The 19,916-nt window shown below is 38.7% G+C and overlaps 2 protein-coding genes across 6 annotated transcripts in view; both read left to right on the top strand.

Moving 5' to 3' along the window:
• The first annotated feature begins 1,520 nt into the window (after positions 1-1,520).
• LOC117326472 (eukaryotic translation initiation factor 3 subunit A-like) lies at positions 1,521-3,383 on the top strand. Its single transcript, XM_033883221.1, has one exon. The coding sequence runs from the start codon at positions 1,521-1,523 to the stop codon at positions 3,381-3,383; it is 1,863 nt and encodes a 620-aa protein (XP_033739112.1).
• Positions 3,384-5,376: 1,993 nt separating this feature from the next.
• LOC117325658 (collagen alpha-1(I) chain-like) overlaps positions 5,377-19,916 on the top strand; it is a 52,157-nt gene continuing 37,617 nt past the window's right edge. For 2 of the 5 annotated variants that reach the window (XM_033882059.1, XM_033882058.1), the window contains exon 1: positions 5,380-5,742. In XM_033882059.1, coding sequence (XP_033737950.1) covers positions 5,615-5,742 — 128 coding nt within the window. In that variant the 5' untranslated portion in view covers positions 5,380-5,614. Of the gene's footprint in view, positions 5,743-19,916 lie in introns of all 5 variants that reach the window. The other 3 variants (XM_033882056.1, XM_033882055.1, XM_033882057.1) reach the window with 3 other exon arrangements.

The following is a 19,916-nucleotide window of genomic DNA, read 5'->3' as shown; positions in this document are numbered from 1 at the left end:
TATATATATATATATAGGATGTACCGAATAAAATTCATAATCCCCTGAAGAGCGGCAGAATGTAGCCGCGAAAGTACTAGGGAGGCAGCAGATCTGTGTTTGGCTTTTTATTTTATTATATATATAATTCTGAAGAGTCGCCATGACGCGACGAAAGCGCTAACGGAGAGTTGGTTTTTTTATTTTACTTATATATATATATATATATAGTAATAATAATAAAAAACACAAACCAGAAATTCACACTAGCGCTTTCAACATGCTTTGAGAGCAAGCTCTTCAGGTGTAATTATATATATATAATTCAATAAATACATGTAAAGTTTAAAGTTAAAGTCGAAAGTTGCTAAGTGTTTCCCTGAAGCCATGAATGAATTATAGGGCTTAAATATAAAACGTGAATTCTCATCAAAATGTACTTATGCGACCTTTAACATTTTTTTTTTATTTTGTCAAAGGTGAAACTGTTTACACAATAGATATTGAAGTATACGTCCACGGATAAAAACATTTTAGTTCGCTATGTAAAGATTCTCCGCCGTGTCAGTGATTTGGTTTCCCTTTCTGTTCACGGAGCGACAAACCAAATCCTTGTAATGTTATATTGATGGAGTCTAATAAATATATATATATATATATATATATATAAAGTAATTTGAAAGTTTTCGTAATTGACAACTTAAGTTTGTATTTATTCAAAATCGGAATTGAGCTGTTGTTAATTTTGATTCTCTTTAACTCAAATTTTAAGGTAAAATTGTCCTGTTTTTTTAAGAACGCAGGACAAACATTTCAGCATTTCCTGTATGGCCGCTGGTAAATTAGAAAACGAAAAGTTATCAACTTACACATTTCCTACAGTAATGATTAACTATTTATCTGAATACCAGTGAGTAAAGTCGTGGAATCAAATCCCGGCCTTTCTCCTTAGATGTTGACTATGCTAACGTCTGCGCCACCCGGCCACCCCGAATGACTGAGTTCGACAATTCATTAACAAATAAAATACCCCATTGACTACACGATTATCAATGTAACTGGCTTGAGCTTTCTTGTGTTAAGTGTAGTTTCGTTCGATGCTTTGCACAAAGTCAATTCTTGTAATGACAGTCTACCATTTCTACTCCTGTTCTTAATTTACTCTCACTTTTGGACGTGTTAAGAATATCATTTGTGACCCCCCTTCCCGGCGACAAATGTGAGATACTAGTATTTCAAAACTGCATGTAGCATATTTGTATATATACTGTTTTAGCCTATAACATTTTGACAGGTCACCTGTATGGCAAAACACGATAATACATAGCGTTTCTTGTAACCAAGAAAGTTTTTTTCCGCGAACAACATTGTTGTGGACGATGTTAATGACGTCATAATCTCACAGGACAGCACAATAAGTCATGACGTCATTATCTGGTAACCAACAACAATAATGGCGTCGACATAACATATTTTGCAACCAACGTAAACAGCAGGCAGGGTGACCGTTAAACAAACACTGGTGAGAGTAGTACAGGAGGATGGCCAAAAAACTGTTATCTTTTCTCAAATGTCCGCCAACCCAGAACATCAGCATTCAGGTAACGGATCCCGAAAAGATATGCGGCTGCATAAAACAACTTCACCAGAACAACGACCTACTGAGGGACATATACGATGCATATTCTGGTATGGTAAAGGTCGGCGAGGTTAAATTGCGAGAGACAGATGATACACTGACAAAGATGGGTGTGGTGTTGACTAATTTTGACTCTTCTCTCAAAAGATGGGGAGGTCATCTCCAAAGAGACGCAGAACAACTTCGTGAAAAAGAGCAACGCTTAGAACGATTGAAAAAAGAAGTTGAATTTGACAGGAAGTGGCTTGTAGAAAAGAGAGACGAAGTTCCGTTGAAGTGGCAAGATCACGACTACCAGAAAGCAATGAGGGTCCAGAAAATTAAAGATTGTCGAGCAGAGCAAAGTTTGCTAGAAATGAAGAGGAAACTTGCAGACGAACAAATAGAAAAGGTGTTGGAAAATATTGAAGAGGCAGAGGGAAAGTATGACAGTGTTGAGAGGTTACGAGGAAACCATAGTCGGGCTCACAAGGCTGACCTTCAGAATCTAATTGCTGATTGGGAGGAGAGTAGAGAGAAACGTGATATCCTGCAGTCTCTCGATATTGATCCTAAAACGTTGATTTCGTCTCTGGGCTACAAAGAGGACTGGAGAGCTAAAGATAAAGAGTTGTCTGAACTACGAAATGAACACGACATGTTGCGTGAAAACGTTCAGGATCAGCAAGATCGAAAAGACATGCTGAGATTGCGCAATGAAGAACTAAGGAAACGAATTTTGCATAATGAAGTTGTTTTACAAAACCTGAGGGATGAAGCGAAGGAAGAGCACTGGAACAGGGAAAGCCCTTACCACAAACACGATGATAAACACGAATCCTCCCAAAAACACGGCAGGAGTGGCGCATCACACCGGCATCACGACAAGGATGGGTCATCTCATAGGCACTCCCATCGGCATCACGATCACGGTACATCTCACCACAGACACCATAGCCATGGGAAATCTCATAAGGACCATGAAATCGGTACTTCACACAAGTACGGCAGCAGGGCTAGTTCTCCTCCGAGGCACGGGAGCAGGGAAGGATCGCCTCCTAGGCACCAAGGTCACAAGGAAGGCACATCACAACGGCATGATAATCCAACCTCTCATAGGAGTAGAGGCCGAGATCTGTCTCCACAAAGGCATGCGAATAGAGATGTGTCGCCTCCCAGACACGATAAAAGGGACGGATCTCCACCTCATAGGCATCTCAGCAGAGACCATGGAAACAAGGATGGATCCCATGGAAACAAAGACGGGACTCATGGAAACAGAGATGGGTCTCATGGAAACAGGAATGGACCCCATGGAAACAGAGAAGGGTCCCCTCCCCGATATCAGGACCATTATGGTACATTAACTATGCCTGACAATAGAGTACTCTCCCCCAGAAACAGGGATGGGTCTCCTCCGAGGCAAGGGAACACGGATGGATCTCTTCCGAAACAAGAAGATAGGGGTGTATCTCATGGAAGCAGAGAAAGGTCTCCTCCACGGCATGATAATAGAGGTTTGACTCGAGGAAACGTCGAGGGACCTCCTACTTCACGTCAAGAGCATTACAAGGATGGCACAGCAAACAGACGTGGGAGTAGAGCAACTTCCCTTAAACACGGAAATATGGATGGGTCTTCGAATATCGGCATAGATACGGATGGTTTCACTGGATCCGAAACCAGGGATGGAAGCTATCTCCAAGAACAACTTAGCACAAGTCAGTTCGGCAGTCAGACGATTGTTGGACACCAGTCTTCCACTGAGGACTTCACCCAGTTATAACAATTAACCAAATAGTCTTAAGTCATAACTCCAAGACACGCAATCCGGAGCCGACACCGACCGTTGTGTTGTATACAAAAATGAACTAGATAATTAGTTTTCAAAGTTGCCTCACCAATGCCGATGTCCTTATTGTACTGTGTATAACTAGGCGAGGGGAGTATGGACCAACAGTATTTATGATTTTCTCTCCTACAATGGCTTTGTGAATGTTTTGTTGATTATCGATCCGTTTAAACCTATCATTCGTAGAATTTTCCCGTATAGTATCTGGATTTTTATATAAATGAGTATTTCAATTTACGTTCCATGAGTTGACTTGTCGGAATCGCACATCGTTCTAATATCGCTTAGTTACCCGTGAATAGTACCTGTATCACTTAGTTACCTAGGACCGGTCTATATATCGCGATGTAGCCTTGTGATCTGTCTGAATACCGCTTTGTAATCTGTGATTGGTTCTAATATCGCTCAGTAACATGTGATTGGTTCTAATATCGCTTAGTAACCTGTGATTGGTTCTAATATCGCTTAGTAACTTGTGATTGGTTCTAATATCGCTTAGTAACTTGTGATTGGTTCTAATATCGCTTAGTAACCTGTGATTGGTTCTAATATCGCTTAGTAACTTGTGGTTGGTTCTTATATCGCTTAGTAACATGTGATTGGTTCTAATATCGCTTAGTAACCTGTGACTGGTGTCAATATCGCTTAGTAACATGTGACTCCTAGTAACATGTGACTCCTAGTATTCTGTGACTCCTAGTATTCTATGTCTCCTAGTATTCTGTGACTAGCGTTTAATTCGTTTAGTTACCTGTGGTTGGTCCTAATATCGCTGAGTTATCTGCGGATACAAAAACCAAAAATATCAGTAGTACTCATGTGAACTTTTAAAATGTCGGAGATAACTCCATACGATACTTATTTACTGTCTTTCATCAGTAAATAATCTTTTGTGATTACACTTGTACATGCTTGCAATTCTTATCTCGTGTGACAAAGTATTTTTGAAATGAATATCATGGAGGTCGAACACCGTTTGAAGTATCTGTGTTCATTGGTAGCTGTGCGACATTTTTTGCACCTGTTAGATTCTCATCGAAGATATTTTGTATTCTGTGTCCATTTTCACCATTTTGAGAGTTGTTATAAGGTAGAGATAAGAACTGTCGTCACACTGTTCTCCACTATAGACGCTCTCTGTAATTGAGATGACCTGCAACTCTCGGCGATCGCGCAGTTGATACTGTCAATGAGTATCAGTCTCACGTTAGATTCCGATACATCCGCGATAAAGGGGCGTTACCCCGGCCACCCTATTATGTGATCAAGCGTAACAGCAGTGATCGCAAATGTGGTATAGTTTTCAAATAAAATCTTTATTAATAACATAACGTCTGGAGAAATTATCTAACTAAGTGTTAACCATCAGGTGCTCGTTAGGAATACCCAGACATGGAAAATTTCACGGCAGATTAAATCTATATTAAAAATAAATTTTCAATATTTCACATGATTGTACCAGCATGCATGTCTGTTATGATCGTTTTTAATTGATATACACATGGTTACGATGGGCAAATTGTGATGATCTGTGTTTGGGTTTAATCCGTTTGTCTATATAAATCTTATTATTGTTTAAAGGACATTGTTTCTAAATATCAGGTAATGTTTAAACTTGTGTAGTTATTAACATATTACGTAAACCGGGAGAATTGGACCCGAACTCGCTGTATCGGTGCGAGATATATAGCCTTTTAAGTTCTAACTGGGTCGCTATCGGTTTATTATGTACAGGTACCACCCTAGATCGGCCTGTACACACGTCAATGGTCGCTCTCACATCTCTTCTCGATCTGTTAGTACATGGACGGTATAAAGAATGTCTGATACGTAACACGTAACACCGGACATCATCATAGGTACGCAAGAAAACACACACGGGAAGCGGACACGCGTCCGTATGTGTATTTAAGCAGCGAACAGTTAACGGTTAGTGACATTTTGAAGTGTTTATGTAGCTGTGTCGGCGAGCTGACTTTCATTACCATTGGCTGCTGTGGAGGAGTAGAGGTGTTTTAGCAGTCAACTGGCAATCAAAAGGGGCAGTCAATCCGGAATTTGTAGATCGAATTTGGATCAAATATTATTACAGCCCTGAAATTTTTTAAGTGAATTCCGGATTATTTTTATTTATTTTTATTGATTCCGTTCCACAAACATCGAGGATGAACTTGACTACGCTAGGAAGTTTAATATGTCTAGTGTACCTGACTATTTTAGAGTTGTGTTGGGCCAATAACTACCGACATTACAACTATCGTATGCCGTCTTATCTACATTTACAGCCGTTACGGTAAGTTTTACATACCACCTTTATACTGAAACATCGTTATATACATATATTTGATATATATTATATATTTTAAAGGGTATTTCTAGTCGGTGACCGGGTGTGGGATGCCATCGGTCGGACGGGTCTTTATGTACACTGGGTATATGCGTGTGTGTGGGGATCTTATAAGTGGATTAGTAAATGTGTATAGAGAATTTAAATTTCTATTTACAAATATGTAACTTCGCACTTATCACACAAATATGCCCGATAACATTATGTCCGTGTGTATTTTCTAAACAAGATTTTACATTAGGCCACGTTATGATAAAGCCGGTATGTGTTTGTGTAAGGCACTCTGTGTGTATAACCCCGTGGTTCCCTCTGGGTCAGGACCACCTCATCCCCCACACCTCTACGTATATTTACTCCATCATTTCAACTACCGATTCGTCTTGGCCTGTCGATATGTTTGACCATGGACTGTCCAAACAAGCGTCTGAAGACTTAAAAGTCGATTTGAAATTCCTGAGACTACTTTAAAGGAGCATGACCCACAACTTAAACGATTAATTCACCCGAATCTGGCTAAAGGCAACTTTAATAATATATTAAAATAACATGAGATGTGTGATATTGAAACCATGCTATATAATATACGACTCAAATTCTTTTCAGCTATAATTGTAGCGTAGTTTTTAACTACTGCTATTTTAATACAATTTTGATACCCGGAGCTCGAGGAATGTGGACGATTAAATGGGATACTCGATATATTTCTACCTAATCTGTAAAGTATCTCCAATAGGGATTAGATTCCCACACCTCTACTAAATTGTCTCTTTGTCAGCCATTGAGAGTATTGCTGATATTACTGACACTAGAAACTGTTTGGTTTAAGATCTTGAGCTTTTTGTTATGCTGAATCAATAGAGCCAATAGTTTGTATCCCTGTTTGTGAATGTTGACGTAATGGCCCGGGTCCTCCATGTTGCTCAGGGTTCGTTTACAAGACACTTGACAAGCACTGCACTATATCTGCATGCCATCACGGGTATGTGGCACTTAATGGCGATGTCTGCTTGTTGGAATGTGACACACTTGTATCGACCTACCAAAGGTATTTTAGAATATGTTAATTTGAAAACTTCAAATCATTCACTTAATTTGGCATCAAGTTCACCTATCAGTTACACCGGAAGTTGGAAGGGTAGAGATTTAATGATCGAAATGTTTATTTTATTTCTAATTTAAAATAGTAATACGTTTCAACACGGACTTAGAGTCGCTGTTGGTTGCTTCACAACGCATGAACGCATATCTACAGAGAACAGTGCGTGACTTTGTGTTACAAGTTGATGTTATTGAACAAGAAATGTTTTCAACCTACCGAGGATAATAACAATTCAGCAGGCTACCTTAAACATATACCATTCAGACAACAAGGATATAACATGGCTAAGTGGATCCTTCTTCGCCACCATATTTTTTCACTTTCTGCACCACTTAAATAATTGGTGTTACTTTTCATACACACATCATCATAACGCCATCATTCGTTGTATTCAACATGTTTGCTCTTCCCATCACTTGCTCGCGCGTTCCTCATCTAAGGTGTTTTTAAAAAGTTTTTTCATTTATAGTTAACCATTTTCAACATGAACTGTAAAAAGTGTTATGCATTACATGCCAAGTCTAGATAGATATACATTGGGATTGTTCCGCCAACTCAATTGTTTACTTATAGTAATGACATCAGGAAAATTAATTGTCAGTTATAAAGAGTTTGCCTTGACTCTTTAGCCCTATGTGCCAAGTTTCACAGAGTTTCGACTGTCTCTGGATTCAGTGCAATTGGCCGACATTTGACAGGGGGTAGACTTTTATTCCATACTGACATGTCTGTCGATGGTCGATAACGGGGGTAATATCACAACTGATTCTTAAGTCTACTGTAATCGTTGACAAGATTATAATTAGTGTGTATAAAGACTGTTAGATATAATTAGATTAGGTAAGGCCCTGTATACACTACTGCCACACAAACCTCTGTTTATCCCTGTCAATTTTGTAATAGATACATGTCTAGTCTGTAAGTTGTCTATTAATGTACTTGGAAGTGGATCGATTTCGAATTATTTCTGTCTTTAAAAGTTGTCTTCTAATCTAGTAAGATTTAAGAAACATGCTTTTACTTTTTGAGATAGCGTCAACTGTTAATGATAGTTTTATAGTTTAGACGTGTCAACTACTTTTATACAATAGTACAACTTTGGTTTATGTTGTTACAATGAGGCGACTGATGTGCTGAGAGCTATTAAGTACGACTAATTCAGATTGACTACAAAACTAGATAATCGTCTAGTACATTACTAATGTCGAGTGTTGTACGATAGCCGTCCCATCACTTGGTCCGTACCTGCTAGAGAAGCCGGCCACTTCACGTGCGGTCAACACGAGTATGTTAATCTAGTCGTCGAAGAAAATGTCACTTGTCAAGCCTTTATTTGTTTGTATTCTGTAACATAAAGTTTAAAAACCACATTTGTCTTAATTAAATTCCTTAACTGAACTGAAATGTAAGCTTATTATGGCATTGTATGACAGATTGTCACGCGAATGGTACATATGTCTAATCGCCATTCTGTCACCATTTATGCATCGCTAAAACGTAAATTAATTCGGAGGATTTGTAGAACGGGCGTCAATGGGATCATCCCATTTGAAATAATTATGTGTTTTAATTGATTTAAAATACATAAAAATGTGATATTAATACGGCGATATGCCATGTTTATTACAAAAGTAATAATTCCATTAATATTAACAAATTAATTCAGGATAGTAGAAAGAAGTATTGTCCGATTACCCAGAATTTTCAGTTTTTCTCTACTGCCGGTATAGATGTGACTTGAGTCGGTGGCTGATCATCGCCATTTTTGCTATGTCATCGGGTGCATTTTTATATAAACTATATTTTTAAATAACACATTGTAGGATAGAGAAATCTGAGTAGATTCGATATTTTTAGTTTCACAGATTGTAACTAAAACTGTAAATATTATTTGTAAATGGCGCGAGATGTCACTAAGTTTTAGAGCTTCGCCACTATATATCTATATAGATAACAGCGAATAAATATTCCTTGGAGCAAAGTTTCTTTACATGAAATGTTTGTTGTGTACGCAATAGCATGGCTATTTTAAGGATATCTGCTCCTGAATGTTCAAAAGCTGTCTATAAAAACTTCGGTATATCTCTCTCTTATCGGACACGCTCACTTTAATGACAGTTACTATTGCTTAGGTAAACATTCTTTCTGTTTTCTCCTCACAAAATTAGATATGACATAATGTATACCCCGACAACCGTTAGGGAACGTGTGTTTCTCTGCCGAGATAAACCAATTCCATTGAGTAATTCCATGACAAAGTCTGTCTGTATGTTTCACGCTGGGCCAAGTCTTATTACACATAGTAGACAGATCCGCCTATTATCTCGATCCTAAGTTGTATAATGTAGATCCCATTTGTATAGAAAGTTCGCACATGAAATTATTCGCAGGAAATGTAAGATAAGCGTACATTTCTTGGTAATTCACAGATAAAGTATCCGTTTCGTGTTGTCAAGCTCCCCAGACTAAGATCTCTTGGTACGTTGGTAGAGTGAAGGAAGCAAGCTTATACTAACTAAACAAACCGCTGGAACCCAATCTAATTACGTTCCTTCTAATTCCCAGTAAATGTGGTTCAATTCGAGAGATTACAATGGGTATCTGGCCGAATCTTATCTACAGACTTCCCCTACCTACCTCTATAGATCTATCTCCCCGCTCATTAGGGGGGTCAAAGAAAGGGGGCTCTGATTAATCCTGGGAATTCATTCGTGCATATCTGTGAAAAAATCTGAGTAAGAGGATATTTTTCTAGCATTGTTACATATGGTTCCAGTTTGGAATAATAAATTTTAATTATCTGATAATTTGATATTTTGATGAAAAATTCCTTGGTTCATTCTTCCGTTTAAATTAACCGTCACTGTTTTGAAATGTTCGACGCCACACCGGTTATACGTATTATCACGTGGAAGTAGGTCTACAGTGTAAGTATAAAACCCGAGTTTAATGGTTTGATTTAGGAGATGTTTGTTTTATACGTCACCAATAGATAAGCTCTGTTTCCGACGTTTTTCCACAATGTAACCGAGGATTTATAGCGACCGATAGCCCGCGGGTAAGGTTTATTTTTAACGAATCCAGTGTCATGTCTATAATTCATAAAGTGTATTTGGGTTAAGAAATGAGATAATCGTATACGATTTATCACAAAATGTAAACTTGCTTTCTGATCTGGAAACCATGTACATTATGTGAAGATACAACTATGTATTATACCTTACCCAGAATACCACATTGTACTGTACCTTAACCATAATACAACCATGTACTGTACCTTACCCAGAATACAACCATATACTGTACCTTACCCAGAATACAATCATGTACTGTAGCTTACCCAGAATACCACATTGTACTGTACCTTAACCATAATACAACCATATACTGTACCTTACCCAGAATACAACCATGTACTGTACCTTACCCAGAATACAACCATATACTGTAGCTTACCCAGAATACCACATTGTACTGTACCTTAACCATAATACAACCATATACTGTACCTTACCCAGAATACAACCATGTACTGTACCTTACCCAGAATACAATCATGTACTGTACCTTACCCAGAATACAACCATGTACTGTACCTTACCCAGAATACAACCATGTACTATACCTTACCCAGAATACATCCATGTACTGTACCTTACCCAGAATACAACCATGTACTGTACCTTACCCAAACTACAACCATGTACTGTACCTTACCCAGAATACAACCATGTACTGTACCTTACCCAGAATACAACCATGTACTGTACCTTACTCAGAATACAACCATGTACTGTACCTTACCCAGAATACAACCATGTACTGTACCTTACCCAGAATACAACCATGTACTGTACCTCACGCGGAATACAACCATGTACTGTACCTTACCCAGAATACAACCATATACTGTACCTTACCCAGAATACAACCATGTACTGTACCTTACCCAGAATACAACCATGTACTGTACCTTACCCAGAATACAACCATGTACTGTACCTTACCCAGAATACAACCATGTACTGTACCTTACCCAGAATACAACCATGTACTGTACCTTACCCAGAATACAACCATGTACTGTACCTTACCCAGAATACAACCATGTACTGTACCTTACCCAGAATACAACCATGTACTGTACCTTACCCAGAATACAACCATGTACTGTACCTTACCCAGAATACAACCATGTACTGTACCTTACCCAGAATACAACCATGTACTGTACCTTACCCAGAATACAACCATGTACTGTACCTTACCCAGAATACAACCATGTACTGTACCTTACCCAGAATACAACCATGTACTGTACCTTACCCAGAATACAACCATGTACTGTACCTTACCCAGAATACAACCATGTACTGTACCTTACCCAGAATACAACCATGTACTGTACCTTACCCAGAATACAACCATGTACTGTACCTTACCCAGAATACAACCATGTACTGTACCTTACCCAGAATACAACATTGTACTGTACCTTACCCAGAATACAACCATGTACTGTACCTTACCCAGAATACAACCATGTACTGTACCTTACCCAGAATACAACCATGTACTGTACCTTACCCAGAATACAACCATGTACTGTACCTTACCCAGAATACAACCATGTACTGTACCTTACCCAGAATACAACCATGTACTGTACCTTACCCAGAATACAACCATGTACTGTACCTTACCCATAATACAACCATGTACTGTACCTTACCCAGAATACAACCATGTACTGTACCTTACCCATAATACAACCATGTACTGTACCTTACCCAGAATACAACCATGTACTGTACCTTACCCAGAATACAACCATGTACTGTACCTTACCCAGAATACAACCATGTACTGTACCTTACCCAGAATACAACCATGTACTGTACCTTACCCAGAATACAACCATGTACTGTACCTTACCCAGAATACAACCATGTACTGTACCTTACCCAGAATACAACCATGTACTGTACCTTACCCAGAATACAACATTGTACTGTACCTTACCCATAATACAACCATGTACTGTACCTTACCCAGAATACAACCATGTACTGCTACCTTACCCAGAATACAACCATGTACTGTACCTTACCCAGAATACAACCATGTACTGTACCTTACCCAGAATACAACCATGTACTGTACCTTACCCAGAATACAACCATGTACTGTACCTTACCCAGAATACAACCATGTACTGTACCTTACCCAGAATACAACCATGTACTGTACCTTACCCAGAATACAACCATGTACTGTACCTTACCCAGAATACAACCATGTACTGTACCTTACCCAGAATACAACCATGTACTGTACCTTACCCAGAATACAACCATGTACTGTACCTTACCCAGAATACAACCATGTACTGTACCTTACCCAGAATACAACCATGTACTGTACCTTACCCAGAATACAACCATGTACTGTACCTTACCCAGAATACAACCATGTACTGTACCTTACCCAGAATACAACCATGTACTGTACCTTACCCAGAATACAACCATGTACTCTACCTAACCCAGAATACAACCATGTACTGTACCTTACCCAGAATACAACCATGTACTGTACCTTACCCAGAATACAACCATGTACTCTACCTAACCCAGAATACAACCATGTACTGTACCTTACCCAGAATACAACCATGTACTGTACCTTACCCAGAATACAATCACGTACTGTACCTTAACCATAATATGAATTGACTCGGTATTGACCGACAAACCCACGACCCTCGTATACACAATCCTCGTTCTCGTTCTTTACTTGGTGAGCTGAACAACATGTTGTCTGCCTCGCCATTTCTTCCTTGGCTTGAATTCCTGAACCAGCAGTCGCCCTCCCCTGCCGTGACATTTTCCCATCCACCAAAGGAAAGTCATACAAAGATGGTATGGGTTCTGCAATCAATGAAAGAGGAGTTAGTTGATCCCCATGGTTGCCTAATGCGACATGAATTGTAGTTAATCTTTGGTACGTAAAACGACATCTCATTGATCATAATGGTACGTCGTCTTAATCACTAGAAGTCTTTACCATAATGAGTCGAGACCAGCACAGTATACAGTGAAATAAGCAGCTCACGTGTAGTATAACAATGGTATCGTACACACATACGAATATGTTTGTTAATGTTCAATCTAATTAAATGTTCATTGATGATGCGTTGTTTTAATGAACATCGAGTGCAGAGTTATAATAAATAACAGCTTTGTCTGGGGTACATGTATGTATAGGGCGGTCTATGGAGAAATGTTTTATATGATAAATATTTAAAATGTTACACCAAAGGTTTCGCCCCAGTCATGTTTGTATTGCTTCCAACACAACTCCCGTGCCCGACATTTAATTTGAAAATTACTAGTTGATACCAACAGTCATCTTGTACTTTGTATCGGCGGTTCACGTGCATGCCACGAGAATGCCATTCCCCGTGGAGGTTAATTGGGCCCGTATCTGGTAAGTTGGCACCAATGTCTTCTCAGACTGTACCTGTCTTGAGAAGAAACAGAGAATACCATTAGATTTTACAGCTTTTATTATAGCGACAAATACAACTGAAAGTAAAGAGTAATTATATCCTATTGTTATATACATAAAACGATATTGTGTTTATAAATGATATATTGTTTTACCGAGAGAATATCGAAATATCAAAACCTCAACAAAAGAATGATACTTTTCACATTCTTACACACTTTTAGAAAATAAATGTTGGTAGATTTACAGCGATTTGGATTCACATAGTTTTTGGCATGACAAATGATAAAAGGTTTATTTTTCCCTCTCCAGAATTTATAAATGATATTTTCCCTGATGTAAGTAAAGACAAGCTGAATTAAGTGATTTAAAGTTCAGGCAAGATAAAGTTATCCCGTACACTTGAATGTAAAGTTTATATATGGGTACAGATAAATGTATACAAGTGTTAAGGAAAGCCCATGGTTAATTATTCCCTTTCATCTATAATAGATTCAGTCTTAAAGAGAAGCCATCCTCTTACCCAGAATCCTATACATTTACATAAAACATACAAGCCATTTCAAAGTGAAGACGCATACCTAAAATAAACACAGATGCGCCCAGCGGGCGAGCCAATGACATGGGAAGGCACTGGGGAGCATATCCTCTCCCTTTAATGAACATCAATTCTCATATCTACAAACCTACATGCGTGATCGAAAGTTTATACATTAAACTTTTATTTTTTGTTGTTAAACTTGTTGTTTTAATCGACCATTGAAGGATTTTATGTGCTTTCAAATAAGTGAAAAGTATAATTTGACAATGGTCATTGCTGGTTAGTAAGGAGAATGGACAATCGGAGTACCAACAATGGTCGGCCTTTAGAGGCGGCAGAGTTTAGCTGACTAGAGTTTCCGTCAGACACTAAAGGTCTAAGCCTTGTATATGTATTCTTTCGAACGCGACCCTATGGCAGTATGGCACATCTGCTTTGAGGTATTTGCTGTATTTTACGAGCACATCATTCTAAAGATATCCACATTTTATTGAATCCAAACGGACGTATTTGAAAGAAACTACAACTTTTACAAAACACAGAGCTAGTAGGGCAGGCCTGTTGCTCTGTTTTATAGATTGATTCGTCTTTAGAGGGCCGACACGGTTGACTCAGCCGATTTCTATCTCCACCTCTGGCAGCGTGCATGTTATGGCACACAACTTTTATGTAATTAACATCAATCAGATCAGGAGTTCTGGTATTCAGAATGTGATATAAAACACTTAAGTTCCTGTTATAGTCTTTATCTCCTCTCAAATATATATTATGATGACCCCATTTCAAAGAAATATGTTTGTTTCACTCTTAAAATATGCACTCTATAGATGTATAGATGTGTTCTGCAGGTTTACCCCTCCACCCCTCCTCCCTCCCTATTTTGCCCTACAGTAGACTTAAATTCTGTACAGTGTGTGATTCGTAAGTGACGATTGAATTGGATCTCATCTTTTCTCTTCTCCCTAAGTAACATTTTCTTCCTAACGAATTCCTAGATACATCCTCATTTGGCGTTGTAGTATAATGGTACATGTAACATGACATCACAGTGAAATTGCACTGTAAATTTACCCAAAAGTCGGCGCTATCAAGTAGACACTGTTAATAGTTGATAGAACCCATCTTCATACGACCCCCACTCCTAACTTTTCACCCAGGACGAGACGTGTTTGGATGTCTGGCTCAGAATACAACTTGATAAAAGAAACAGTTTTGTTTAAAGTGCTGATCGTGCATTTCTACCTAGGCTATAGAGATTCGTAATGCCACCGATATTACCGAGCCGACCCCGTCACCTTACCGATTTGTATGTACACCTGTAATGTTTAAAACCGGAAATGCGGGAACACGTCCATTCTCCCAGTATTGAATAATTGTCTTGTCGGTTTACAAACACTCGGTACACTCGGGGTTTATCTTACGAAGAATCTATAAACCACCGAGGTCTGTACTTACTTTGTGATTTATGTCTATATAGAATATACCACTGCACCCAATGATTAGCTGGTGTGGAGGTTAAGTCTGCATCATCTGATGCCAAGCTATCAGGGATTCAGGATTTAGTTTCCTTTCATTATTTGTCTAGAAGATACTGGGTATCTTATCTTGTACTTAAGGCGATATTTGTACAATGGCTGAAGCGGAAGGTGTACCTTTGGTGTCAAGCTCCTTCCCCATCCGGGCTCTTCGCCTCGTGGAAACGGAACAAAGCAACACCTCTACGATACTATATATGGGGTTAAGTAGGTACAACGCCCTCTAAATTAGTTGTATCTGACGTACTGTGTGTGGCCGTCACAATGATCTAAATGTACCTAGCTATAGAGATACAAATATACATGTATCATTTACTTTGAAAGCCTGACATCTGCGCATAAAAATCTGTACAAAAACAAATTACAATATTCAATATTTTTTTTCCGATCAATTTATTTTCGCGGACATGTCAAATATATGTATACATAGATATTATTTGTTATTTCAACTACTACCATACATGTCACGCTACCACCGCCTTCGGCCCACGCCAGCCGAATGGTTCATGGTTGTTATTTCAACTACTACCATAAATACTAGTCTTACTGTATCGTATTGTATTTTCTAGTACTGTTTATATACCATGTGGTTGTATTTGTATTCTCTTTGTCTCGATAAAGGGCCGGATTGCCTCGAAAATTTGACATTTTTCATGCCCACACTGTTAGAATTACATCTCATTTTAAGTAATTCGTATCCTACAGACAAACGTGTGTAAGGATCCAGTGTTACCCGGATTATTAACGTTTATATCACTTCTTTGACCCATATAAATAAATATAAATGTACATAATTTTAAAATTCCATTTTGATATCCCAGAGTTGAAAGGCCCCGGGTTCAATCCCCTGTACAGTAAATGTCCTCAAACACAAGATAGCCTTCATACGCCACCCGTCTTCAGTCAGATTTTATACAATCACAATTCATCCCTACGTTTCTATATATGTGTTTTGTATCTATATACATTAAAATATCTAAAATATATCATATTTAACGTTTTCTCTTTTGTCTAATTTAGATGTTTAAAAGATTGTTTTGTATCAAGATTGTAAAATCTTTACTGTTGATACTGTTAATTCCCAAATGATCTGGGTCGGTTATAATGTTATGCATTTTACTGGGCTTCGAAGCTAGGAGAGAATGTATACTGGAACCTTAGAATCAATAGTAGACGACTACATTCCGGAAGTAAGGGTAAGGATATGGCCGATATAGAGGACAGTTAATCATGTCAGAGCAAGCTACGGCCTCAACAAAGGACACTTACTCAAGTAAGAGCAAGGTACGGCCTCCGCAGAGGACACATACTAAAGTAAGAGTATACTACGGCCTCCACAGAGGACACTTACTCAAGTAAGAGTATGCTACGGCCTCCACAGAGGACACTTACTGAAGTAAGAGCAAGCTACGGCCTCTACAGAGGACACTTACTGAAGTAAGAGCAAGCTATGGCCTCCACAGAGGACACTTACTGAAGTAAGAGCAAGCTATGGCCTCCACAGAGGACAATTACTAAAGTAAGAGTATGTTACGGCCTCCACAGAGGACACTTACTGAAGTAAGAGCAAGCTACGGCCTCTACAGAGGACACTTACTGAAGTAAGAGCAAGCTATGGCCTCCACAGAGGACACTTACTGAAGTAAGAGCAAGCTATGGCCTCCACAGAGGACACTTACTCAAGTAAGAGCAAGCTATGGCCTCCACAGAGGACACTTACTCAAGTAAGTACAAGGTACGGCCTCCACAGAGGACACTTACTGAAGTAAGAGCAAGCTATGGCCTCCACAGAGGACACTTACTAAAGTAAGAGTTAGCTACGACCTCCACAGACGACACTTACTCAAGTAAGTGCAAGCTATGGCCTCCACAGAGGACACTTACTGAAGTAAGAGCAAGTTATGGCCTCCACAGAGGACACTTACTAAAGTAAGAGCAAGCTATGGCCTCCACAGAGGATACTTACTAAAGTAAGAGTTAGCTACGACCTCCACAGAGGACACTTACTTAAGTAAGTGCAAGCTATAGCCTCCACAGAGGACACTTACTCAAGCGCAAGAAAGTGCTCAAGAAGAAAGCTTACTCCAGGTCAATTTAACACTTTAGGCAATCAAACTATAGAGTTACATACTGGTCATAGATTTGTTGTGGTGTCGCTGTAGTACAATGCATGATCCGCGTTCTAAGCTATTGTGATGAAGTTGTGTACCTAACTATGATTATTTGGTTATTTGGTATTGAAATCTCCCTATAAATCGGAAGTATTCAAAATACGGTCCGAGGTAGATGTAGCTTTTAAACATGTTTTTCTCTAAAATGAGTTTAATTATAATGTCTTTACTGCTGGCGGACTTAATATTTGTACTTTTGACTTCCATGTGTAAGTCTTCATTTCTAGTGAATCTGATGGAGAGAGATGAGAACGCTTGGTGTCTGTCCTCTTAGAGAACTAAGTTTTAATTGTACAAACTCTCCTCAGAAACCAGAACGGACTGTTATCTTAAACATCGAATTGATACAGACATTATACGGCATGTGTTCTTAGTGTATTGGAAACTAGAGAAGGGCTGTACTTGGCTCTGTGTTTTAACTTATCTTTCTCATAAACTACAAGGACAGTTTGTGCTGACACGTAATGTCAATTAATTAAATTAAAAAAACATTTCTCAAACATATTGCAGCGTGGTAGATAAAAGATTGAAGTATATTAAAGAGTGCTTAAATATTTGGGGATAGCTCTCGTCTTAAAAGTCTAAGCGACCGAGAATTAATTCTGCTTATCCATCCCATCTCCAATAAAAATAACGAAACCACTTATACGCATATCGAATCAAAACTTGGACGGACACCACGAAAGGAAGAGATAGGTATAAATTTTTAATTTCTTTATAAAATCCCACAACAAGACACGTGACTATGACACGTGACTATGACACGTGGGGGACATCAGAAGGGACCAAAGACAGGGACTTTTCTTTCATGTCGGTTCCTATCGCCGAGGTCACGTGCTTGTCTGGGCCCTCGTGAACCCGTCCAAGTCTCGGGCCTGTGAACGGGGAGCCTTCTTTTCATCTCGGTGTTATCTCGTGATATCTCGGGCACGGTCAATTACATCTTCAGCGGGCGTGTCTCTTTATAGCAGCGTGTTGGCCAAATCCCATTCTTCATGAATGTAGCAAAATGGCTTCTGTTTTAGAATTCACAATCCAAATTACGTTTTTCAATCAATGCTGAATTTGCCGCCTGATTAAGGTAAATGAAAAAGACAGCACATTTCCTACAATTTATGTCGTGTCGTTGGAATGTTCTCATTCTATATATATGTTGTTGAAATTACAAGATGTTAACCCCAGCCCTCGACTTTACGACTTATCTTAATCTACACTTGAACTCCTTCACAACCTTATAACTACTGGTAGTGGTGCTAAACCACCAAATTGACAGAACACTCCACAAACTGTTCGTATTGTACCCATTCAGAAAATTATCTACGAAATTAGAGATAAATAGGAGAAAAATACGAAAACACGGCGAGAAAGGGCGCACTTGACCTGATCGTAGGTCAAGCACGGAGATACGATATGGTACAAACTTGTGATTGATCTAACTAAACTTCTATAAAGACTCCGAAAACAAATATGTTCATTAATTATGTTTGCTGAAGCCGAAGTTTAGGTTCCATCCTATTCAATAGTAAATAAACTGCAAGTGGCAGAAGACAAAACATCACTCTCACATCAGGACAGTATAGTGTTTATCAGGACAAAATATTGTTTATCAGGACAAAATAGTGTTTATCAAGACAGTATAGTGTTTATAAGGACAGTATAGTGTTTATCAGGACAAAATAGTGTTTATCAGGACAAAATAGTGTTTATCGGGACAAAATAGTGTTTATCGGGATAAAATATTGTTTATCAGGACAAAATAGTGTTTATCAGGACAAACTATTGTTTATCAGGACAAAATAGTGTTTATCGGGACAAATAGTGTTTATCGGGACAAAATATTGTTTATCGGGACAAATAGTGTTTATCGGGACAAAATAGTGTTTATCGGGACAAAATAGTGTTTATCGGGACAAAATAGTGTTTATCGGGACAAACATCACTCACACGCCAGGACAAAATAGTGTTTATCGGGACAAACATTACTCACACGCCAGGACAAAATAGTGTTTATCGGGACAAACATTATTCACACATTAGGAAAAAATAGTGGTTTTTGGTATGCCATTCTTTATCTTTGTTCTGATCAGCCGAGATAGTTGGGACCATGTGATGTTTCAAGAAGAGTGAGACCGTCCTCACAATGGTACATTGTTAGATCAATTTTCTGATTACATCGTCAGAGCCAATGAAAGAGGCAAAGGCGTACCGAATACGTCTTTCCAGGGATAAAAGGGACTGTGTGATACCGGATACGTCTTAACAAG

Source organism: Pecten maximus, chromosome 4 (genome assembly GCF_902652985.1).
Source record: "Pecten maximus chromosome 4, xPecMax1.1, whole genome shotgun sequence".
In the NCBI taxonomy this organism is placed as follows: Eukaryota; Metazoa; Mollusca; class Bivalvia; order Pectinida; family Pectinidae; genus Pecten; species Pecten maximus.
Note: the sequence above shows the minus strand (reverse complement) of the source record. Positions and strands in the feature narration are given on the sequence as shown.